Source organism: Saimiri boliviensis, chromosome 8 (genome assembly GCF_048565385.1).
Source record: "Saimiri boliviensis isolate mSaiBol1 chromosome 8, mSaiBol1.pri, whole genome shotgun sequence".
Lineage (NCBI taxonomy): Eukaryota > Metazoa > Chordata > Mammalia > Primates > Cebidae > Saimiri > Saimiri boliviensis.
The window spans coordinates 52,495,317-52,522,109 of NC_133456.1; the positions used below are offsets into that span (position 1 = coordinate 52,495,317).

Genomic DNA, 26,793 nt, shown 5'->3' on the forward strand with positions numbered 1-26,793 from the left:
GTTGTTTGTTAGTTTTTGTTGTTTTGAGCAGAATGAGAGCAAAGGTGGTCAAAAGAACCTCTGATTTATTCTATGAAGTCATGTGTTTTATGGAACCAACAAAAGCATGTCAAGTATTTATTGCTATTAGATGCTTACTGAAAAAGGTGCCTATTCAACTACAAAGAACATGGTTTAAGTCAAACATTTTGTATTCATGAGGACAGCAAATGTGTGTGGTGTTAAAGTGATTTAGTTCAATTGACTGTTGGCTGGATGACTGAACAAGAATATTGAGGCATTTAACAATGTTGATGATATTCAGGACAAACATTTATCCTCTAGAGAGCAGAATGTGATCAGGATGATCAAATGCAACTCCAGTTTCTCAATTATTTATGATTTGAGACCCCAGTGCTATTCCTCACAGCTGGTTTTGACACCATTTAATTATTCAAAATAATCAGCTACACCTCTGGAAACTTGATCTGACTTAAAATGGGCTTTGCTGCCTCAAAATCATGCCCCCTAACAAATCCTGGGCATCCGTACCCTATTTCCGTCCTAAAAAAATATATACTGCGGCTAAAAGCTTTAATCACCTATGCTGAACTTTATAGCTTAAGTAGTATTAGCTGATACTTATGGGAGTGGAATGGGGAGGGCAGACAGGAAGGTGAAATGACTGTTGTCATTTCACAATCTTTTCAGGTTTGAAAGGTTTAAAATCAGAGCTATTCAGAATAGGAAGGCTATCCTTCTGAAAAGAACAGCAAAGCAGCAACATAAAGGGGAGAATAAGAAAATCGAAAAGGTCACCATTATTATTGTCACTTTATAATTCAGTGAAAATTTGAAGTATTTTAAAAGAGTAGTATTTCTTTTGGGTAACTGCCAAAAGGGAAAACTGGTACTAGGCAACAGAAGAAGCGATTGCAGCTATTTTATAAACAGAGATAGTAACAGGCTTTGTAAGAAAGGATAGAAAAAGATTTTGTGCAATTAAAAACAAACTTTTATTATGGTAAGAGAGTTAAGGTAATCTCAGTCTCAGATTTCCAGACCCATTTACATGGAATAATGGTAGCCAGCATTTACTGGTTAGCACTGTGAGCAGATCATTCCAGTATTTCCTGAGGTAGGTGCTATCTTATTGTCCCCATTTTACTGATGATGAAACTACCCATGAGAAAACGGAGGCTGTGGCTGGCTACATTTTGAAATGGCAGCAGTAAGGTTTACACATTAAGGTTTAAGTTCCTGTCTGACTTGAACCCACATGGTTCACCTTGATACCATCCAGACTCTTTAAAGTAGTACCCTGGGTCAGGCAGAGTGGCTCAGACCTGTAATCCCAACACTTTGGGAGACCAAGGAAGGAGAGTGGCTTGATACCAGGAGTTCCCAACCAGCCTACTTTCAGAAGTTACGTGCTTTTGAAAATTTACTGATTCTCTAATTTCAGAATAATTCTTCCCAGTAGATAGATAGATAAAACAGCATTCACAGCTAGCTCAAGTTTGAATATCTCCTAAAATAAAGGAATACATTAATTAGCCAGGTATGGTGACACAACAACTGTAGTCTGCTTAGCTATTCAGAGGCGGAGGCAGGAAGATCCCTTGAGCCCAGGAGATTGAGGCTGCAGTGAGCTATGATTGCACCACTGCACTCCAGCCTGAGCGACAGAGCAAGACCCTGCCTCAGGAAAAAAAAAAAACACCAAAAAGCCAGAGTAATGTCCTGTAATGAGCCAAGGTCAGAAGTAGAAATAAGCAAGCTTGCAAGTGACTAGAAATGATCATGCCGCTGTGCTTTGATAATACAAAAAGGTGGGGAGAGCAGTCAAATTAGGAACGCCCCTCAACTAGGAGTATTAGGTGACTATTACACAATCTTTACAGTCTCTAGCCTTCTCAGATAGCTGAGAATGTGACTCAGATTATGACTCAAGATTAATATACTTAAAAGATTAATATTAATGTCTTGACTAATTTTAGGTCAGCATCTTATCCAACATGTAGACCTAACATTAGTCAAAGTATTGATCTTAAAATTATAGAGAAATACAACTTAAAAGTTAACAACTGGCCATTAAGAGGCACTAAAACAACCCATCTAACAGTTACTGAGGATCTGCCATTCTCTGGACATAATATAAGATACAAAAATGAATTACAGTCCTTGCCCTCAAAGAGTTCAATCTCGTTTTGCGGGAGGCCAGGGTGTACACAACCAAAACAGAAATGGGACAAAGCAAAATAAGTGCTATTGTACAGGCATAAAGTTCCGAAGAAGTGCAAAGAACAAAGGCACCTATGTATTTTCTTTGGCGATTTCAGCAAAAATTCTCTCCCATCATGGTTAAACATCTCGGAAGCACAAAATGTTGAATAACTATTGTAGTTTCAGAACTTTGCTGCTTGGCAAATGAGAAAAACAATTCACTGGTAGGTAATTTTGAGTTTTTGTCTAGAAGTGCTGCTGAAAGCCAGCTCTTTGTCATTGTGAGAGAAATTCTAGAGACCGTGAAAAGCGGTATCATACAGTATTTGCAGTCACTAGACATCACATCAATCCTTGTCTTGTAACAGCGTTCGATGACACCATTCCCTTGGCTACCTGAGCTAACTTCAACCTACTATCCTTCCAGGGAGTAGTTTCCCAGAGTAGTATTAAAAGACTGAGAGCCTCTTCCTCGGCCCCCACAATCATAATGCAGAAGGCTTCCAAAGAAGCAGTGCTAGTATACTCTTTCAAAAGGAAGGGACTCGAAAGCTCCATGAGTCAGAAGAATTAACAGGCAGGCACTGGGAGAATCAGAAGTCTAAAAGCAGAGTACAGGATGAGGCCAGAGGTCCACAGCCCCTTGACAAGATCCTTTGTGGGAATGCCTCTATTGCAGTTAACCAGCTGTGCTAAATTTGGGGTGGTTGTTCATCTTAAATCAAAAGAACAAAGCTTTGTCCACCTGAGCCCATGCTCTGAGGGACCAGTGGCCACATCATTTTAGGTAATGAAGGGAGACATCCAAGGCTGCTAATGACATATAATAGGGAGGTCTCCAGTCAGAGATGTAATGCTGCACTGACTGCTGCCTGCAAGAGGGCAGAAAATGATCTTGTAGGGAGGGTTGTCCAATCTTTGGCTTCCCTGGGCCACACTGGGAGAATAATTGTCTTGGGCCACACATAAAATACACTAACAGTAGCTGATGATCTTAAAAAAAAAAAAAAAAAAAAAAGTTCCAAAAAAAAAAATCTCATAATGTTTTAAGAAAGTTTACGAATTTGTGTTGGGCTGCATTCAAAGCCATCCTAGATCGCACGTGGCCCGTGGGCCATGGGTTGGACAAGCTTGCTGTAGAGTTTGTTTCCTAAGTCATTTGGACAAAAATGCCCGTTTTTGGTCTTAAACATCTTAAGAAAAACATTTTTAAATGGTTATGAGATAAATCAGTTGTTTGAGGTTTTTGTGAAGAGATAAAAGGGAGATAGCTACATTTCCCTAATTAAACATGAAAGATAATTATGTTACAGACCAGCTGCAGGATAATAATGCTGTTATACTTTCCAAATATGGGTTAGTTTTCTGGGGGGTGGGGCAAACACAGTTATTTTAGATAAAGATACATGGATTTGGACAGAGGAAGAGACCAGTCATTCTTACCAAGGTAAATGGCAAGAAGGCAAAGAGCAGAAAATCCAGAGGTGTTTTCAAAGGGTATGGAGTTAATACTGTCTGGGACTGGGAAGAGAGTGGAAGATAAGATGGGACCTTGAAAGCCTGGCTAAAAAAATGTGGAACCTCTCCAGATGTTTCTGAGAAAGGGAGTAACAGTACAACATGTGAAGAAAATCAGTCTGTCAGCAATTTATACCCTGAGCAGAAGAGAGTAGAAGCCAGAAGATGCAGTGTAACCAGCACCTGTCAAAGGCCAGTTCTGTGTCTGACACTGTAGATGCACTGAGTCACTATCATGACCTAAACCCATCAGTCTTCTGTAAACAGTCTCCGTAACGCAACTGCAGGCTGCCTGAACTCAGGCACTGAGAATGTTACCCCTACTTGGTCTAATACTTGGTAACCAGATCCAAGTAATTTATTCTCAGCTTCCTTTGTGGAACTGAGCAATCTGAAAGATTTCTAGATGTTGTGTTGCATTTATTATTTTTTTCTTTAATTGAGCCACAGTATAGTAGGACAAGTTTTTAAGGGCTCTTTAGATAGCCTCTTGCATCAATGACTCTAGGTAGGGAGTGATTTAGCCTATGTCACTTACCTAGAATTCTGGGGGATATCACATTTTAGGGTTTGTTCAGTTTTTGATTTTTTGCTTTATTTTAAACCTGTCTTCTATTGGCCTTCTCCTTTGCTTATGTGCCTGTTAAGATTCAGACTGTTCTTTTTGAGAATTCTAGCTTTGTTATACAGAGAGTAAAATATAAACAAGCTTAAACAGAGGTCTGAATTTATCAGAGTTCTGTATAGGTAACTTTACAATGCATACTCCATTGGCCAGTATCTCTTTAAAGAGCTTTTAACACCTGTTAAAACATGTTAACTTTGAAATGGCCGTTCTGATAGAGAAAAGCCACTCCAGGATCTGATGATATTATCAGTATCTAAATGAGCCAAGTAGTACTGCAAGGAATTACAGATGACATTATTATCAAAACAAAATCAGAAGGCCAAACCCTATGGGTTCTAATAAAATCAGATTTGACAATATTTATTACTGTTTTTTGTTTTTGTCATTCATGTAACTGGAAAAGTGAAATAGAGGCAACAGATCAGACAAGGGGTTTTAGATAACAAAGAGTTTGATTGGCCATATTGAATGACAGCTTTAAACAATGCTGACAGCTGCTCCCAAGCAGTCTTGGTCAATTGCATTATATTAGAAAAGAGGCTCCAACTTCAGTCCATAGCTGGGGTGGTCAAATCCATACAACAGGAAAAAAAAAAAAAAAATCAGACTAAGGTAGTAAAAGCTACAATCTCTCAGCATAAGATATCTGAACAACTCAACCCTAAAGAAGTATATGTCAAAGGTGTGACCTTTGAAACCTGAAAACAAAAGAATAACTTGTTTCAAATCCATTTTCAAAAGTTGTCTGAAACTATTCAAAAGAGCATGCCTTAGGTCTTTTAAGGCAGTTTTAAAAGGCAGGTCCCAATATGCTAAGTTTGCCTAGCATTGCTCATGTTCTTACATAAAATGATTTGTAACCACAGTTTATTATCTCATTTTAGAGAACAGCCAAAGGGCAGCCTTGATGCTCCTTAAACCAGTGTTTTCCAAAGCATCAGTTATAAGCTATGTTAGAACAGAAAATATTGGAATTTATTAAATTTAGTAAGCGTAAGAAATGGGTAAAAACTATCATGAAACATGCTTTCCCTAAAAAGGTGGATTCAGTTAACGCCTGTGGGGGCTTTTTTTTAAATGGACAGCTGGGAAGGACTATAATTATGGAAGCTTCAATATACCATGCCCAACAATTAGAGAGTCATCGAATACTGTTTCTTTGAACAGACAGAAATTCTTTGCTTTTATACCTTAAATTCTTTGCGTATAGTGACTTCCTCCTTAGAAGAAGTGTACTTCTCACTGGGAAGTACATTGTGACTATAAAAGACAACCAGTTCATTGTTTTCATTATGTTTAATATAAATACTATGGAAAACATCCCTAATTGCTATGCAACTCCTTTGTGGAAAAAAAAAGTCTGCATGCTCCTAAACTCTGCTACATCTGTTCTGTGTAAAACATTTCTCCCGATAATTTTGCGTTACTCAATGAGAACACATGGACACAGGGAGGGGAGCACTACACACTGGGGTCTGTTGGGGGGAAATGGGGGAGGGGCGGGGGGTGGGGAGGTGGGAAGAGATAGCATGGGGAGAAATGACAGATACAGGTGAGGGGACGGAAGGCAGCAAAACACACTGCCATGTGTGTACCTATGCAACAATCTTGCATGTTCTTCACATGTACCCCCAAACCTAAAATGCAATAAAAAAAAAAAAATTTTGCGTTACTTTGCTCAGGCTTTTTGTAGCAGCTGTGCATCACTAATGACTTCCCTTATTAGTTAGCTCCAGTACTTTCTTGGGTTTGAAGCGTATAGTATAGAAAAATTTGGCTTTTTAGCAACATTGTGTTAGGCTAATGGATAATGTTTATAGCCACTGCCAAGGTGGTATCAGAGCATTGTTTCTGCTACTGCTATTTTTTCCCAAAGAAGGATAACTTTTAAAATATTAGAGTTCATAAATAATTTGTGAAGACTGTATATATGAGATATGACCATTAGTTGGGCTATTATTAGGGTTATTTCAGCACTGAATCTTCAGAGTCAATTTGTAGCCTCACAATTATAAATGAGGCTATCAGGCCTCTAAGCATATTGCAAATCATCGTAGAGATTATACTTCTTAGAAATTCCCTTTCTTCTTTTAAGACTAGGTACATTTTTTCACCTGTCTAAAGCCTTCCTCTGTTCTTCTGTGCTCCCGTCGCAGCTTTTTCAGGCCTCTTTTCTATTCGTCATGTTTGACTATTTTTGAATACTTTTCTCACCCATAGACTGTGATGTCTAAATCTAGAATACAGTAGATGATTGATGAAATATTAAAGAATGAAATCTTTATACCTTCTTCACATTCTTCATAAACTTGTTATATAATTATATCTGAAGTTGAGATTGGGGAGGTAATGGTGGCTGTGGCTAGGGAATGAGTAAGTATTTTATGCTTTTGAATGTATATGGTGTTCCTTTGTTTCTAAACTGTGTCTAAAATTCTGCTGTTTTCTTCACTAGGAAGTCCAGCGTTGTACTGCTGATATGAACATCACTGCAGAACATTCCAATCATCCAGAAAACAAGCACAAAAACAGATACATCAACATTTTAGCATGTGAGTAATAAACTTTAAACTATCTTCAACTGTGAGGAAATTAAATTTTCATGCTGAGTATAAGCTGAAAGCCAAGCAATCAGAAGCAGGATGCCAAGAAAGAATGATACTTGCAAGCTAACCTCTCATTAGCCCATCTTCAACAGTGTAGAAGCAGGGACATTTTCTTCCCCCTTGGTCTTTCATTAGCTGTCAGAGCTCAGAGAGCTTAATAAGGTGACTGAAAGAAAATGTTCTGAGCTTCACTATTTTCACATGAAGTGATGTCATATCAAATGTTGGGAGCCAAAATTTGAATGTCATTTGGCTATTTTGACAATGGTTTTAACCTGTAAGGCCCATATCTTTTTTTTTTTTTTTTCCACTTAAAAGACCAGTGTGATAGTAAGGCGCCAAATCTTTTAAATACAAATGAAAATATTGGGAATTGAATGACGCAAGCTGAATATCAAAACATTTCCGTCTTCATTTATTTATTTTTTTTGAGACGGAGTTTCACTCTTGTTGCCCAGGCTGGAGTGCAGTGGCATGATCTTGGCTCACAGTAACCTCTACCTCCCGGGTTAGAGCGATTCTCTTGCCTCAGCCTCCCGAGCATTCTTTGAAAGACTACATAATTGGTCTGTACCTTAAATGATGAGTCTCCAGGCCTTTTGGTCCATGTGCTCAGCCCTATCTATCACATGACCACGATCAGGAATATTCTGTAGGTTAGGGATGCAAACAAATGGACATTCTTCATACAGAGCCTCAAGGAATACTGTAGGAGCACAAGCTACTTTTATGGCTAGAAGACCACATTTCATAGATATCTGGGGCTTGGGTCACTGACATTTAATATATGCTTTGATACTAAGGGTAGGGGCATAGATATTTATAGTTAACATACACTATGGTAAGGACTACATTACACAGAATTATATATAATAGTGCATTTAAATTGGACCACTGACCAGGCACACTGGCTCACGCCTGTAATCCCAGCACTTTGGGAGGCCGAGGCAGGTGGATCATGAGGTCAAGAGATCGAGACCATCCTGGTCAACAAGGTGAAACCCCGTCTCTACTAAAAATACAAAAAAAAAAATTAGCTGGGCATGGTGGCACATGCCTGTAATCCCAGCTACTCAGGAGGCTGAGGCATGAGAATCACTTGAACCCAGGAGGCAGAGGTTGCGGTGAGCCGAGATCGTGCCATTGCAATCCAGCCTGGGTGACGAGAGCGAAACTGCTTCTCAAAATAAAATAAAATAAATTGGACCACTTAAAATTTGAACACTAATATATAACGTTTTCTTAAAGTTTTAGTGAAATACTCACATACCATATGAAATTTACCCATTTAAGGCCGGGCACAGTGGTTCATGTCTATAATCCCACCACTGTGGGAGGCTGAGGCAGGCAGATAACTTGAGACCAGGAGTTTGCGACCAGCCTGGCCGACATGACGAAACCCTATCTCTATAAAAAATACAGAAGTGAATGGGGCATGGTGTCATGCACCTGTAGTCCCAGCTACTCGGGAGGCTAAGGCATGAGAATCACTTGAACCCAGGAGGTGGAGGTTGCTGTGAGCCAAGATGGCGCCACTCCACTCCAGCCTAGGCAACAGAGCAAGACGTCTCCACAAAAAAAAAAAAAAAAAAAAAAAAAAATTACCTATTTAAAGTATACAACTCAGTGGCTTTTAGTATATTCAGAGAGTTGTACAATCATCACCACAGCCAATTTTAGAACATTTTTTGCACCTCAGCAAGAAACTCATTAGCAGGCACTCCCAATTCCTCCTTCTCTCCAGCACTTAGAAACCCTGTATCTACTTTGTCTCTGTGGGTTTGCATATTCTGGACATTGCATATAAACAGATTCATACTATGTGTGACCTTTTGTGTCTACTTCTTTCATTTAGCATAATGATTTCAAGATTCATCCATGTTGTACCATGTATAGTGCTTCATTCCCTTTTATCACTGAATGATACTCTAATATATGGATATACAGCATTTTGTTTCCAGTTGATAGTTTTTTTTCCCCCCATTTCTCAGCTAGTATGAATACTGCTATGAACATTCATGTACAAGTCTTTATGTAGACATATATTTTCAGTTCTCTTGGGTATACACCTAGGATTAGAATTGCTAGATTATATGGTAATGATATGTTTAAAATTTTGAGGAACTATCAAACTCTTCCAAAGTGGCTATTCATTTTACATTCCCACCAACAGTATATAAAGGGTCCCGTGTTTCCACATCCTCACCAACTCTTATTTTTTAAAAAACATTACAGCCATCCTAACAGGTATGAAGTGGTATCCAATTATAGTTTTGATTTTAGCATCTAATAGTGACGTTGAACATCTTTTCATGCTTATTGGCCATTTGTGTATCTCGTTTGGAGAAATGTCTAATTAGATCCTTTACCATTTTTTAACTGGATTACTTTTGTCTTTTGTTGAGTTTTAAGAGTCCTTTATATATTCTGCATACAGATATCATTTATTGAATATATAGTTCGCAAATATTTTCTTATTCTGTGCATTGTCTTTTCACTTTCTTAATGTGAGTTCTTCAAGATTGCTTTGGCTACTCTTTCAATTATTTATAGTCTGAATTGTACTATTGTGCTTGTTTTATTAAATTTATTCCTAAGTATTTTATTCCATTTGATGCTAATGTAAATAAAATTGTTTGCTTAGTTTTAGTTTTCGATTGCTCATTGCTAGTGTATATAAATACAATTGTAGGTTGTATCCTAAAACTTTGCTGAACCCATCTATGCTAGTAGTTCTTTTTTGTGGATTCCTTGAATTTCTATATTCAAGATGTCCAATATAAACAGAGACTGTTTATTTCTAAATAAAGTGTTACAAAAACTCCAAGTTACTTTTGAATAGGATTGTTTGTTCTACTTTTCTGAGAAAATGAAGAGGTTAAAAAAGGCAGGGGGAGAACAATGAAGAAAGTCAAACCTCTCCCCAGTCTTTGGATTGACTTTGGCAGTATTTGATGGCCAACTCAAGCAAGGTTCACCGCTGCTGTGACTATGAGGATTTGTCTATCTGGATATGCCTTCTTTCTAACCAGAGAAATCAAGAAAGGATATATACACATCTCTCACACACACACACCATTCTCTCCACCACAGCATCCTTTACCTCTAATGGCCTTACTGTCTTGCTAAAAGCACTGTGGCAGAGAAGGAGGAGAAAATCAAAGCAACTTCTTTGTGATGTGCCCAGAAGTCATGGTGTTTTATTAGAAAACCATCTCTGATTAAATGTGGGTTGCACTTTCACAACTTCATTTGTGATTTTACTTTCACAATTTCAAATGAGATGTGGTTTTACTTTCAAACATTCAGGGAGTTAGGTTTTGGTGTTCTATTGGCCACTCAGATTCTGGGCACATTGCCTGCCTTCATCTACACCTATAGTAATGCTTTTTATACCAAAGAATAGCATAGAAATATCACAGAAACAAGTAAAACAGACCGTGAATGTGCCAGAAACATGTATGAAAAACCTCACAGATTTGTCACAACTTTCAAGGTATATGTGGATGTCACCAAATCACCTCCCATGTTGGTCTATTAATGTCTTATTTGTCAGTCTAAGAACTAACACTATACGGTCTAATGGATACTAAGGCATAACAGTTTGGATGCAGATGCCTTAGAATAAATTTTTCCTTTGGGGCCTATTTATATCAAGCAACACCTGTTTCATGTCAACCCTAAACTGAAAGTTTGTCAGAACAACAGAAGCAGTTCACAGCTCCAAGAATGTAGAGGGCTCTCAAAAACTGCTTGGTATATTTAGAGGAAATGCCTGTGCTGATCCACTCATTGGACTTCTTTTTGAACTATTGTTTTATGACAATGACTATAGACACAAACATAGATTGGGTTTTGCCCATTCTGTTTCTACCTAGGGAAAATAAAAGTATGACCTCAGCTTCCTTTTACTTATTTTGCTATCCTAAAGAAGCAGGCTCACTCTCTTGGGCAACTGGATACACATCATAAATCCCTTTCCCCCACTTTTGTTCATAAACTGAGGTTAAGTGGATCCTAAAATCTGAACATTAACTTCACATTCCTATAATGAGATTACTCTTGAAAAAAGCTCTGGTTTCCTCAATTACTTAGGTTCTGCTGGGGTAGCAGGGAATCGAAGTGAATTAGCAATGGAACTGCCTGCAATATTAATAGATGTTTTGGACTTGATATTATCATCAGTCACCCTTTTATATTTGTATTAATGCGGAGGGAACTGGGGCATAGGGCATAATCAAAGCCCTTTGAACTTCAAATTACAGAATAAGCAAATACCTTTGAATTTGGCTTTACAATATAGAAGGAGGCAATTTTGGAGGACTGCAATTTGTAATCATTTTAAATGAATTTGCATACTGAGAGCAGGAGATGTAGAAGTGGCTCTATATTTTGGGGATGGTTTTGAATGCTCTATTTAGTTGTTCTACCAGAAGTTTTCTTAGTCTACCTGACTGCCTTGTGTTGTGCTTCAGAATGCTGTTAGTTTCTGAGTTATACATTATATTTTTGCTTTTTTTCTTCTATAGATGATCACAGTAGGGTGAAGTTAAGACCTTTACCAGGAAAAGACTCCAAGCACAGCGACTACATTAATGCAAACTATGTTGATGTAAGTCAGAAATGTTACTATAAGCCTGTTACTGGAAATTGACGAATGCAGAAGAAACTGTTTGATGTATTTTAATACTGTACAGAGCTTTTACTAAAAACAAAGCCTATTCAGTATGGAAAGTATTTGAATTATTTACTGGTCTTCTGTGATAGTGCTTTCATCTTAATTTGTGCTGCGTCATTTTGAAGGGTTACAACAAAGCGAAAGCTTACATTGCCACCCAAGGACCTTTGAAGTCTACATTTGAAGATTTCTGGAGAATGATTTGGGAACAAAACACTGGAATCATTGTGATGATTACAAACCTCGTGGAAAAAGGAAGAGTAAGAGCTCCTTGATTCACTATCTTAATAAAGCACCTTCATTCAAAAAATATTTATGGAGTACCTGCTGTAAGGTAGTAACTTGACAAGGTATAAAGAGTTACAGAAATGGAAAGTGTTCTCTCTGCTCTTACCTTGCTTATGATCCAGTAGGAAAGAGAGCTAAGGCATTATAAGAAAAATTAAATGTGATGAAAGAGATGAACAGGGTATTAGTATAATGCTGCAAAATGAATCAGTGTATCCTCTGTAGGTTCCTCTGTACAAAAATTTTTTTAAAGGAGCTAATACTTGAGATGAGACTTGAGCAATGATTAGAGGAGTTACGCAGGCTAAGAATAGAAGGAAAGGGCATTCTAAGTACAGGAGACAGAATAGTAAACAGGGAAGTTGAAAGAAGCATAGTGTAGTCAAGGAACTACTAATAGTTAAGACTAGGGGAAGCAAAAATTGCTTAAACAGTTTGACCATCATTAAGAGGACCTTTTAAAAAAAATAATGCTGTAGCATTTGTTGGATTATAAGTTTACACTAGATGATGCTAATTTAGACTGGAATAAAAGCTATACTTCAGGGAATCACCACACTGGGTTGACAGGTACAGCAAACCACTATGGGACACATTACCTATGTAACAAACCTGCACGTCTTGCACATGTACCCCAGAACTAAAACTAAAAATTAAAAACATAAAAAATAAAAATAAGAGAAGCTACACTTGAGGTTCCCTGCTCAAAATCACCACTGCTTCATGTTGTAGAGTCCCTGTTTTACTTTTGGTGATCCAATTTATAACAAGAAGTTTGTCACAGTCAGAAGAGACCTTCCATAAATTCAACCCAGCTTTCCAAATGATACTTACTTAAGATCCCTTTATAACAAAACCCTGCCCACATTTCTTACAGGTCAGACATAGAAGTTTCTTTCTTAGTCCCTTTTTAAAATGTATACATACTGAAAGGTGGTCATAATTACTAGGCCCATTTCTCACATGGTCTTACACAAACTTTTCCCAAGCCATCAACCTCATCAGAGGTCATACCTGCCTTAAAGCAGTTAAACTCATGTATTCCTTTTTCAGTCAACCAAATGGCATTCTTACCTGTGTTTTAACATTGTCGTTTGAAATTACATTATCAACAGAATTGTGGCACAGATTCCAGTTATACTTTAAATTTTTTTTTCTTTTTTGCAGCGAAAATGTGATCAGTATTGGCCAACAGAGAACAGTGAGGAGTATGGAAACATTATTGTCACGCTGAAGAGCACAAAAGTACATGCCTGCTATACTGTTCGTCGTTTCTCAGTCAGAAATACAAAAATGAAAAAGGTATGGAAGGAATCGGGTAGGCTGCCAGGGCATCTCCTTTTTATACTTGTATGAAAGTTACTGTACAACCAAAGCCAAATCTCATAACCAACTTGGTTTTTAAAAAGTATTTTAAAAACATTTTTCATGACTGTTTTGATCGACATCAGTGTATGCTATGAAAGGTACTGACAAAGCCTATCATAGAATTTAACTGGCCTGATTGAGCTCTTTAATCTCTATGTGAACAGGCTTCATTTTTTAAAAAAATCATCCTCTTAGATTTTGGTAATACTCAGCAAATATGGCAGCATCTGTTTGATTTGGCTTTTAATTCCGGTTTTCTGACAGCTTTAAACCATTGTTTCCCAAAGTGTGTTCCAAGGAATACGTGTGCTGTAAGATTCTCATAAAAGTCAGATTCTGCTGTTCACTAAGAATGGAAAATGAGCCGGGCGCGGTGGCTCACGCCTATAATCCCAGCACTTTGAGAGGTCGAGGCAGGTGGATCACGAGGTCAAGAGATCGAGACCATCCTGGTCAACATGGTGAAACCCCGTCTCTACTAAAAATACAAAAAATTAGCTGGGCATGGTGGCACACACCTGTAATCCCAGCTATTCAGGAGGCTGAGGCAGGAGAATTGCTTGAACCCAGGAGGCGGAGGTTGCGGTGAGCTGAGACCGCGCCATTGCACTCCAGCCTGGGTAACGAGCAAAACTCCGCCTCAAAAAAAAAAAAAAACTGAAAATGAATGCTACATAATGTATATTCCCCTGCCATTTTAGAAATTTACAGTGAACTTAAGTGACCAAAGCACTGGTGTTAAAAATAAAACCCTTTTCTACAGAACTACTAATACCCTGAGCATCACACTTATGGAAATACTGTTTTCAGGTTATCTCAGTTTCTTTTTCAAAATCCACTGTCACAACAAGAATCCTAGATCAATGAACACAGGAGTACAGCAATCCCCTCTTAATTGTGTAAGGTATGTTTCAAGACCCCCAGTGATGCCTGAAACCTCAGATAGTACTGAAGCCTGTTTATACAATGTCTTTTCCTATACATCCATACCTGTGATAAAATTTATAAATTAGGCATGGTAAGAGATTAATACTGAAATAGAACAATAATATTCTGTAATAAGTTAAATGAATGTATACTCTTTCTCTTAAAATACTGTAATATTTTTGGACTGTGGGTTGACCTCGAGAATGTGAAACTGCAGATAAGGAGGAACTACTGTATGAAGAATAGTAAACAGATGCTCATTAAAAAACGTAGCTCTTCCACAGAACTTAGGTATGGCAGTTGTTTGCAGCAGTGGGATAATTTTGTTTTCTTGGTGTCTTGGACATTTTGGAAAATGTGATAAAACTGTATCCTCCTTGCCCCATTTACATTGACATTTACTCACATTTTTATATAAAATTCAGGGGCTCCAAAGCCCATCTGTGATCCCAGGTATTTTTATTTCCCAAAATGAAAGAAATACCGTGAGTATCAGTAGTGTAGCACAAGATCTGTGTTCTGTGATAAAATAGACCTGCTGACTGGCTCAAGATAATCAATAACCAGCATAAAACTTAAAAATTCCAACTAATGGGAATCTTTCAGGTATTTAAATAGGGCGCACCTCCTCTTGTTTTAGAAACAGCTTAAGTCAGAGTAAGAAGTCAAGTAGGAACTTAAGGTGTTTTACATACAGGAAAAAGTAGAAAAATGAGAGTTAACAGAAGAATTAAAGCTATCATGGGCCTATGTATAATAGCACAGGACCAGACGCCCTTCCAGCTTCAATGTTGATTAATGACCCTGAGTCATCCAAAAAAATTTAGAAATTATTGAGGTATTGATAATAAGAAAACATATAGCATGTCATCTATTTGGGGGAAAATTTTCATCTAAAGTATTTAAAATTTATATAAAAACTTCAGTCACTTAAAGGAAAACTACTCTGAAAAAGTCGTTTATGAAAGTGACAGATAAATGAGACATTGCCTCTGACTCTAAAGACAGAAGTATTGGACACTTAGAATCTTCCCATCACTTCCTGGATAGTTTACAGCAGCAACCAGCACTCTAGCACTCTGACTTCTGAAGGTCCAGCCTGGACAGTGGAGAGGGAGTGGGAATCATAGCCCACAGAAATGAAAGCAAAGTACTAAGATCTGGACTTGGGACAGAAAGTCAGGAAATGGAGTACTTGCAAGAAAATTGCAAGTGCTTTAGATAGTTCCAAATCCAAAAAAACTGATACTAAATACTAAATGTTCGTTCTTAGTACAGTCTTAGTCTTCTCTTCTAAGTGATAGTGATACTTCATATAGAGCTTGGTAATGTCTCCATTTAATGGCATGAAAGTTGGCTACAAGAGGAAATAACCTAGCTTGGGAAAAGTGATTAGGGTGAATGAGATCAGTGGTCATGTGTCCTGACAGCCTTACATTACTTTTTTTCCAGAATGTCCACCCCTCACCTTAAAGACATCTTTTTTCACCTTTCTCACAGGGTCAGAAGGGAAATCCCAAGGGTCGTCAGAATGAAAGGGTAGTGATCCAATATCACTACACACAGTGGCCTGACATGGGAGTTCCCGAGTATGCTCTTCCAGTGCTGACTTTCGTGAGGAGATCCTCAGCAGCTCGGATGCCAGAAATGGGCCCTGTGTTGGTGCACTGCAGGTACAGTCTGGGATTCAATATGCGAAGTAGGTGGGACAGGGGACTTAGGACTCAGTGATCTTGGACCACAATGACAACTACTGCTTTAATGTAGAAGCTGAATCTTCCACTAGAAACTGGGATGGGTAAGACTTACAATAGTTTTAAAGAGGCTCTATTCCTGTAACAGTAAGAACTCATCTGCTTCTTCTGTGGTTTTTAAAATCTCTAGTTTTTTGTAAAATTACCTTATCATAATATCAGCCAGGTGTGGAAGCCAACAGCTGTAGCTGAGGTGGGAGGATTGCTTGAGCCCAGGAGTTTGAGACCAGCCTGGGTAACAAAATGAGACCTCTTTTCTACCAAAAAAAAAAAAAAAAAAAATTAGCTGGCATGGTGGCACATGCCTGTGGTCCCAGCTACATGGGAGGTTGAGACAGAAGAATCCCTTGAGCCCAATAGGTCAAGGCTGCAGTGAGCTGTATTTTCACCACTGCACTCTAGCCTGGGTGATAGAGCAAGACCCTGACTCAAAAAAAAAAAAAAAAAAAAAAAATCCCTGTCGTTCATAGGAAAATTGTAGGCTTATCCTAATAAATAAGAATCTAGTGTTAAACGCAAGTTAAGAACTTTCTACCCTAGAGATTGTGTTTTTGTAAATGGCTTTTCTGAAAGGTTCTTCTAAATAATATTTATTGTATATATGAAAAGATTTCATTTTAAAATTTTTAGTTTATAAGTTCTGTATAAAATACCTTTTCAAAAGCACTGGGAAATGCTTGTATAAAGCTTGTTTTCTATCAACTACACTAAATGACTTTAGTTGGTTGTTTAAAAATGCTTTTATTGTTTGATTTGCAAATGCATTCTTGCCTCTTCCCCCCGCCCCCCGCCCCCACCACCACTTAGGTACTCAAATAAATGTGGCCTGTTCCATGATTTATGTTGCAATGCTAAGTGAATAACCTACGTTAACTTTACTAGGTTATCTAACTGGGGTTTAGGCTGGGCGTGGTGGCTCATGCCTGTAATCCCAGCACTTTGGGAGGCCAAAGCGGGCAGATCACCTGAGGTCAGAAGTTCGAGACCAGCCTGGCCAACATGGTGAAACCTTGTCTTACTAAAAATACAAGAATTAGCTGGGTGTAAAGTTGCACACCTGTAATTTCAGCTATTCGGGAGACTAAGGCACAAGAATTGCTTGAACTGGGAGGCAGAGGTTGCAGCGAAACAAGATTGTGCCACTGCACTCCAGCCTGGGCAACAGAGTGAGACTCTGTCTCAAAAAATAATAATAAAATAAATGGGGTTCAGATTGTAATTTCTTGAATCAAAGTTAACAGTATGATAAAACAAAAATGCCAGTTGAGTGTCTTCATTTCTTACAGTGCTGGTGTGGGCAGGACAGGCACCTATATTGTTATAGACAGCATGCTGCAACAGATAAAAGACAAAAGCACAGTTAATGTCCTGGGATTCCTGAAGCATATCAGGACACAGCGTAACTACCTCGTCCAGACTGAGGTAAGGGACAGTTGCCAGTGTCCTCATGAGATTGTGACACACGCTTTAACTGAAAGGTAAATGATAGTGAAGAGACAGATTGATTCTTTTAGGGCTTGCGGGAATTTACAGATTTGTAGTAGTAGATATTCTGACTGTGATACTATTTTGTGGATCACAGTTTTACATTTCTGTATGGATCTTAACATTTGGATTCCTAAATAACTATACCAGCACTTATGAAGCAGATACAGTTGTTTGAAGAGCTGTGTTAGATGGTAGGGGGAGTTAAACATGTTGTCTGGCCTGAGAAACACATAGGAGAGGATGGTTCTAAAACCCATCATTGAACACAGTACAGAAATGGAGCTAAACTTAACACAGTCAAATAAGTTCGGATTGATGAGAAAGTCGAGTATTGGAACAAATCACCTAGCTGTAAGTGCGTGAAGGAATTCACTGGGAGGTCCCTGTCAGGGGCAGAATTAAACTAAGGTAGACTTCATGAATGAGTGGCTAACCCTTAACACTCTCTGAGTGACTACCATATATTGTACCTCTTAGGAGCAGTACATTTTCATCCATGATGCCTTGTTGGAAGCCATTCTTGGAAAGGAGACTGAAGTATCTTCAAATCAGCTGCACAGCTATGTTAACAGCATCCTTATACCAGGAGTAGGAGGAAAGACACGACTGGAAAAGCAATTCAAGGTAGTGTGCTTTGAATAAGTTTTTTTGGCATAAAGCAAAAAAAGTGTTTAAATGCCTTGAGTTTGGAGGTTATGTCTTCTTTGCACTAATGTCTACGTGTCTGCAGTGAAATAGATTTGTACTCCCTGTATGCCTGAAATGTAATGAAAAAGAAAATATGGTTTTGACCTATGTATGAATCGTTGGTATTCAAGTTGATAGTACAGTGTTATATTTTTTTCTGAGCAATTTATGACTTTATCTGAATATAAACATCAGCCCCTCACCATAATGACATAGTACTTTAAAGTTACTCATTCAGTCCAAAAAATAGCCTATATTTTTTCTGAACTAATCTATCTTACCTTAATTATTAAGAATGATTACTTGGCTGGGCACAGTGGCTCATGCCTGTAATCCCAGCACTTTGGGAGGCCGAGGTGGGCGGATCATGAGGTCAAGAGATCGGGACCATCCTGGTGAAACCCGTCTCTATTAAAAAATACAAAAATTAGCTGGGCATGGTGGCGCTTGCCTGTAAGCCCAGCTACTCAGGAGGCTGAGGCAGGAGAATCACTTGAACCCAGGAGGTGGAGGCAGCAGTGAGCCGAGATTGCACCACTGTACTCCAGCCTGGTGACAGAGCAAGACTCTGTCTTAAAAAAATAAATAAATAAATAAAAATGATTACCTGTAGATATATTGTCCTAAAAATATGCTTATTTCAAAAACTATTCCAAAAGATAATTTAGAAATTAAAAAAGAATTACTAAATAATATTAGAGAAAGGTAACTTTCCTAAATGGTTTTGATTGTACCTCTCTTCTTTGATAGTGACATGAAGAAGCTTAAAAGCAGTTAAAAGGCCAGGCGAGGTGGCTGGCGCCTGTAATCCCAGCACTTTGGGAGGCCAAGGCGGGTGGATCATGAGGTCAGGAGATGGAGACCATCCTGGCTATCACAGTGAAACCCCGTCTCTACTAACAATAATAATAATAAAAAACTAGCCAGGTGTGGTGGCAGGACTGTTGTCCCAGTTACTTGGGAGGCTGAGGCAGGAGAATTGCTTGAACCCAGGAGGTGAAGGTTGCAGTGAGCCAAGATCATGCCTCCGTACTCCAGCCTGGGCAACAGAGCCGAGATTCCGTCTCAAAAAAAAAAAAAAAAAAAAAGGCGCCGGGCGCAGTGGCTCAAGCCTGTAATCCCAGCACTTTGGGAGGCCGACGCAGGTGGATCACGAGGTCGAGAGATGGAGACCATCCTGGTCAACATGGTGAAACCCCGTCTCTACTAAAAATACAAAAAATTAGCTGGGCATGGTGGCTCGTGCCTGTAATCCCACCTACTCAGGAGGCTGAGGCAGGAGAATTGCCTGAACCCAGGAGGCGGAGGTTGCGGTGAGCCGAGATCACGCCATTGCACTCCAGCCTGGGTAACAAGAGCGAAACTCCGTCTCAAAAAAAAAAAAAAAAAAAAAAGGCAGTTAAGGTTTATGTGGAATTGACTAAAGTGAAGGTGAAAAAGAGAGTTTATAAGTACTATTAAAATAATTAAGACTCTGTCATCTGAGAATACATCAAAATTGCTTCTAACTTGCAAATACTGCCTGTCTCTCCAGTTACCAAGTGCTTTCCTATTTATCTTTTAAATTTTATTTTGCACATTGTTCTATATGTAAATAGTTTATCCCTTTGTATCAGGATTCAAAGAATGAGATGACTCTACAGTATTAAGTTTTCATGGTAAAACTTTCCATTGACTCTGAAACTGTGATTTGAATCTCAGCTGAAGAAGTGAGACTGTCAAGCAAATTATACCAAGTGATGTGAAATGAAAAATAGTTTAGTTTCACTGAGTTCAATCATAAAGGTCATTTTAAATTTTTAGGTCATTTAAAATTCTAACTACCATAAAACTATAAGGTAATTAATAGTGAGAACTCAGTGTATCATTTTAAATGTTTAACATGAGTTCTTACAAAATATTAAGTACCAACATTACTTAAATTCTGTCTTTTTCATTTCTGTAATATTTGTTTACACATACTTTAAAAATTAATGGAAGAAATGTGACACAGGCACTAACCATTTTGGAGCTCAAGATGAAGAAAAAAACAAGAATCAGAAACTTGAAAATGAAAATTATATCCACGGACCATGAGTTTTACTAAAGCATCTACAGAAGAATACTGATCTTATATATTCCATTAATATCGATGCCAGACCCCGCCTCCCCCCCAAAAATAGGATTGACAAAATGGTTCGCCCAATCTACATTAACAGGAATAATAACCAAACTACTAGGCTGGTTATTATAACAGCCTCAGAATAATGTTAGTTTAGTTCAACAGAAATGTACTGAGAACTAAGTAAGTATTCCTTTATCTTCAAGAAACATGATTAGCTCATAATCAATAGCATTAAACCATCTTTTTAAATGTAGACTTACTTGGTCTTTTGTGCAATGAGGAATCACAGAAAAAAATTCATAACAGAAAAATCCACATAGTTCTATAAATAGTATTGCACATGGTACCTGTTTAGGGCCTAATAGTAGAAATAAGAAAGATACAATCCATCAAAGTTACTGAGAGAAGTACCCCTAGGGAAGGCTGAGTGTAGTAGATTACACCTGTAATCCTAGCTCTTGTAATCCCAGAGCAGCCTGGGCAACATAGGAATACCCCAATTCTATAAACAATTTTAATAATTAGCTGGTTGTGGTGACAGCACACCTGTGGTCCTAGCTACTCAGGAGGCTGAGGTGGGAGGAACACACTTCGAGTGAGCTGCAGTCATGCCACTGCACTCCAGCCTGGGCAAGCAAGCAAGACCCTGTGTCTTCAAAGGTTCTTTGTGGCACAAAAATGGTCTTAAATGTTTATCAGTAATCTGATGATTGGGATTTTTGCCAAAGTGTCAAGCAGATGCTATTAGTTTTATCTCTGAATGAAGACTAAAATGTTGTTTTCTTTTTCAGCTGGTCACACAATGCAATGCAAAATATGTGGAATGTTTTAGTGCTCAGAAAGAGTGTAACAAAGAAAAGAACAGAAACTCTTCAGTTGTGCCATGTAAGACCTTAAAAATCAGTTAGTGATCTTTTAAACTGGATTGTATGTATTAAGTACAGAGGCAACTACTACTCTGATCGTATTGATAGCACCCTTTAATTGTACTGTATTTGGCTGTGTGGTAGAAGGTTTTGAAAATGTCCTTTTAGTAACCTCATTAATATATGACTTTACACCAGCCTCTTACCTGGTACTACCGAAAGGGAAAATGTTACGCTCATTCAACTAAGGAAGTTTGATGAAACTGGGAGAGGTGGCTGTCAGAGTCAGCAAGTTGCTCCATCTATCTGATGTAGAATATAGCTTTATTTCACCTTGGAATGCAAGAATAGGGTCACTTCTAACATATTATAACATAAAACAATAATTAAGCTGTTATAGCTGTGGCATTAACATTCCTTTAAAAATTGGATTAATCTTACAACTGGAATGATATTATTCAGTTACTGTGGCTGTGGAGATCAAAGTGTTGTTGATTGGTGGTGACCTTTGTGTAAATGACTCAGGACACAGCAGAAGATACTGTCTGTGTGCTGTAGATGTACACATAAGGGATCACTGGGGAGATTTATCGCTAATGAAAAAGACCACTCTTTTCTAAGCCTATCATGAACAGAAAGACATGGAGAAGGGGTTGGGGGGCGGGCGGGGGGCAAAGTATATGTTGGTGTTGGTTTAATTGTAGGAATAACAAACTAGAGTCAAAAGTTACCTGAAACCTTCTGTTGTGTCCATATAGAGTATTCTTTTATTGATCTGCTGTAAAAAATTTCTCCCCCAGTAAAACTGTATTCCTACAATGCCTGTGTCCTTCCGTGTATGTGCAGCATAATTTCATTTTACATTCTGCCTCAGCTGGTAACAGTTTAGCTTGTTTAAAAATATAGGTAAGTCTTAGAAAGGGAAGCCAGGAGAGTATGTTATTCATCAAGCAAATCTCAGAAAGAGCTGTTGGTTCTCTGTGTATAATAAGGCAAATGTGGTGTTTTTGTTTTTTCCATATGATAGCTGAGCGTGCTCGAGTGGGTCTTGCACCATTGCCTGGAATGAAAGGAACAGATTACATTAATGCTTCTTATATCATGGTGAGAGTCAACAGTTAATTATAAATAAAGTCAATTAAACTGAAAGGTGTTAAAGAGCAGATACCACCTGTGTGACTGATTTCATTTTTGAAATAATTTCTCACTGTGTGATATGGAAAGTGTAGAGATTTCTGTATCTTGGAACTTCCATCAAAAGAAACCTAATCAGTGGGGGTACAAAAATGCTTAAATTAAGCAAAATGCTTCTTAAGGAATCAATTTTATTGTTAATTTCATACATCTAGTCTTTGAATAAATGTTGAAATTTCTGTTAAGTGAAAACAGCAGGGGTAACTAGACATGGAGAGAAAATTGTCTGCACAATGCTAGCAGAAGTACATCTAAAAATTAGCCAAATGTACTGAATGCCTTTCTCAATTATTTTAGCATAGTCAAAACAACGCTATCTTATTTCATGAATATATTTTACTGCTACAAAGTTAGGATAAAACACTCATATTCACTGACTTTTTTTGTCTTCCCAACTGAAGGGCTATTATAGGAGCAATGAATTTATTATAACTCAGCATCCTCTGCCACATACTACGAAAGATTTCTGGCGAATGATTTGGGATCATAACGCACAGATCATTGTCATGCTGCCAGACAACCAGAGCTTGGTAAGTAAAGCACATCTGCTATATATTAATGAGCCCATGAGGCTACAAGCATAAATTACTTTGATACTTTGCCATAGAGCTATAGTATCCATACATGCTAAGGAGAGAATTTAAAATTCTCATCTTGAAGTCTATAGAGATTCCTTCCATAGTCTCACAATACTGTCCCTATCGGTTCCATCACTTGATTCTCTGATGCTATTCATATCACCTTTCAATTGTACTGTCTGTGGCTGTGTGGCAGAAGGATTTGAAAATGTCCTTTTAGTAACCTCATTAATATATGACTTTAAATCAACATCTTACCTGCTGTATGTCACTTTTGAAAAGTAATAAATGTAGCTTACAGGTACTGGGTATGCAACTATGTTTACATGCATTAACCTGTTTAATCCTCAACAATTTTAAGACGTAGGTGCTATTATTTTCTCATGTAATAGCTAAGAAAACTGAGGGAACAAACTTGCTCAAAAGCACACATAAGTATTTTGAGCCAGGATTTCAACCTGAGTCATGTGTCGCCAGGACTGTGCTTTTAATAATCGTACTGTATGTCCTACCCCCAAAATTTGTATCAAAAGTACTAACAATGTATCTTTTCCTCTTAAGTAGGTAAGTCAGATTTCCTGTAGGGATAGCTATCTTGCTCCAACTTAAAGGTCTTTAAGACTAAGCTGCTACTACTTTGCCTTCCCTTAGTCCTCCATTTCAGTTTCTATACAGAAGGGTGAGCAAGTTTATATAACAGACTTAAATGTTTCTTCTTAGATCTTCTGGATACTTAAGTTACAGAATTAGCTGAGTCTGCAAAAGTTACTATGTGGACATGTGAGCCCATAAGGTAAAAACAAAAACAGTGAGGATCTGCCTTTATGATAGTCAGATTAATGAGTTTTTTAATCCAGGAAGAACAGCATGTGACTGAACCCCCAGTCTTGGTGACATGCATTTGACTGTGTGCCCAGTCAGTAGGAACTTCTTCACTTTGTCGCATTTTGCTCCAGCTTCAGGATACCAAGACTGCTTCTGTATGATGGAATGGCAACAAAGTTGAGAATCTTAAACTAAAAGCTGGAGTATAAATTTTCAAATTAGCTAGCAGTAAGGTCTATTCTGTTTGGCATGTGGAAATTGGAGGCACTTAGGGTTGTTAAAACGTTCATTTGTTGGATGAATCAGTATGTTGTTATTGTCACTTAACAAAGGGCAATCACCATAAAGTGTCTACCCAGCAGCTCATTTGTATGTGGAAGCTGCTGGACCAAATAAGTGGATACGTGTTCTGCAGACACTGAGGATATACAAACATGCCATCTCAGTGTCTGTCTGAGGCCTTGGAAGGCTAGATTGGAATCATATACAACTGACCTCTCAGTTCTGAGATGGAAAGTTTCATCACTGCAGAGTGTTTCCTAAACATTGATATCTCTGAGTTCTTTTTGTTTGTTGTATTATTGCTGCTATTCCAGGTCATAATTCTGTAAGGAGCCCAAAAGTCACTGGTTCCTAACACACAAAATACTGATGTAGATGCTCAGATATCTTTGATCTATAAATATACTTGTTATTTTTCTTAGACTTTCAAGAGAAACCATTTTTCTACCTTTCTTCTACCATAATTCAAATCCCTTTGGTAGCCTTTAAGCTCATTAATTTACTATTCATCTTATGATGATAGTATTTCTTTAAGGTAAGTAGTTTTTATTCCCACTTTTCAGATATGGAAATTAAGGCTCAGGTTAATTTACCTGGGATCACATCCACTCATGAATCCTATGCTTAATCTGTGCGTATTTGTTGCATTTAGATGTCCTGTTCATTACCTTCTGTGTTTGATATCTGTGTCCTTGGACAAAACCTATTAAAACCCACGACAGTTACAGACTTATTTTGTATAGACTAAACCCAATTGCTAATCTGTCTCCCCTTATGCTTAGCTTTAAAAATAAAAATGTACTTGGCAATAAGCTATATCGAAACTTGAAAGGGTGATAAGTCTTATTGGACTGTTGGCTCATTTCTAATGCAACAATGTAAGATTAAACAAAGCCTTCTTTGTTTTGAACATTATTCAGAATTATTTCTGACTTCAATGATAGTAGCGAGGCATCTTCAGGAAAATGCCCAAAGAAACGTATCTACTACAGGAGAACTACGGTTTGCCATTTAAGCCAATTAGAAAACAGGGGTATACATCATAGTCATATTTCTCACAGTCTCCAACCTGTGCAACAATTAACTTTCTCTTAGGCATCCATAGTTTTTAGGGATAGAATTCAAGTACCAAGTCTGCATATCTATTTTTAATCGTAAAATGGATGAACATTTAAAGCTTGCCTGATTCAAGGCTGAAAGACTTTCTGTGTTATCCCCTCTTGAAATATAACATTGACAGATTTACTTTTCTTTTAAAGACTGTCTTGTACATACAGCCAACCTACTTATTCACACACAATCTTCCAAAAAAGTTCTATCCCTTACCATTTATTAGCGGTGTGATTTTAGATAATTTATGGACCCCCCCCCCAAAACCTTTATGTCCTCATCTGTAAAGACAGATGATAATCTCCTCAGGGTTAATATACAAAATTTGTACAGAACTCATACAACTCAATAATAGAATCATGAAGTACCTGATACAAAGATGGCCAATAGGTATATGAAAAGGTGCTCAACTTCATTAATTTTCAGGAAAATGCAAATCAAAATACCTCACATCCATTAGGATAGCTATTCAGAAAAATCAAAAGATACCAAATGCTAGCAAGGTTAATAAAGAAAAGAAAACTCTCATACACTGTTGATGGGAATGCAGATTGGTAGAGCCAAGACAGGAAACTGTTTGGAGGTTTGTAAATTAAAAATAGAACTACCCTAAGACCCAGCAGTCCTTCTTGTGGTCAGATATCCAGAGAAAATGGAATCAAGATATTTGCACTCCCCTATTCACCGCAACATTATTAGCAACAGCCAAGATATGAAAACAACCGAAGTTTCCATCAGTGTATCAATGGATAAAGAAATTGTGGGGTGGGGAGGAAATGGGTAGATGTAAAATAAATCAAGAGGATACAAAACAACAGAGGAGGAAGAACAAGTTTACAGATCTCATGTCTAACATGAGGATTACAGGTAATAAAATTGCACTGTATTTGGGATTCATAGCAATATGAGTACATTTTAGCTGTTCCTGCCACAAAAGCAAAAGTGAGATGATGGGTATGTTAATTTGTCCTAGCTATAGTTACCTTTTTACTATCTATATGTATCCCACATCATCATACTAAAAATATACAAGAAAACTTAAAAGTCTCTTGTCTTACTAGAATAATGTAAAAATTAAGTAAGATCATGTTTATGAAAGTCCTTTGTTATTAACATAATCCATAGGAAATAATTAGCATGTCTTGATTGCTTAAGCAATTGTGAAATTAAAAAATTAATTGGCCTAGATCCTGCTTCCTTTTTCACTATGTCAGTTATATTAAAGAACACTTCTCAACTGGGGTAATAAGTCCCCTATAGAGGGATTGTTTTAGATTGCTACAGTAACAGATGAGAGGTGCTAGGAAACTATCAAAATACATTTTGCAATAGAATACAATAACAAGTGAAGTTGGTGTGAGTAGATGGGAACACATAATTCTATCAACTCAGTTTAAAAGATGGCTTGAGAGGTATGGGGAATGACAATCAGTATGCAAGAAATAAAAAACAAATGTTTGACAGAACTGCAGAGGCTTTTTTTTTTTTTTGGTTCCCAAAGGCGGAAGATGAGTTTGTGTACTGGCCAAGTCGAGAAGAATCCATGAACTGTGAGGCCTTTACCGTCACCCTTATCAGCAAAGACAGACTGTGCCTCTCTAATGAAGAACAAATAATCATCCATGACTTTATCCTTGAAGCGACACAGGTAACCTAAACCTCAGTTCCTCACTAACAGCCGTACCTG

The 26,793-nt window shown here is 37.9% G+C and overlaps 1 protein-coding gene across 3 annotated transcripts in view; it reads left to right on the forward strand.

Moving 5' to 3' along the window:
• Positions 1–26,793, forward strand: part of PTPRG (protein tyrosine phosphatase receptor type G) — a 777,462-nt gene that overhangs the window by 735,023 nt on the left and 15,646 nt on the right. For all 3 annotated transcript variants that reach the window (XM_039477294.2, XM_039477296.2, XM_039477295.2), the window contains 11 exons: positions 6,807–6,903; positions 11,487–11,569; positions 11,761–11,895; positions 13,091–13,225; positions 15,719–15,891; positions 17,259–17,394; positions 17,938–18,084; positions 21,043–21,136; positions 22,145–22,221; positions 22,713–22,841; positions 26,608–26,754. In XM_039477294.2, the coding sequence (XP_039333228.1) occupies positions 6,807–6,903; positions 11,487–11,569; positions 11,761–11,895; positions 13,091–13,225; positions 15,719–15,891; positions 17,259–17,394; positions 17,938–18,084; positions 21,043–21,136; positions 22,145–22,221; positions 22,713–22,841; positions 26,608–26,754 (1,353 nt within the window). The remainder of the gene's footprint in view (positions 1–6,806; positions 6,904–11,486; positions 11,570–11,760; positions 11,896–13,090; positions 13,226–15,718; positions 15,892–17,258; positions 17,395–17,937; positions 18,085–21,042; positions 21,137–22,144; positions 22,222–22,712; positions 22,842–26,607; positions 26,755–26,793) is intronic.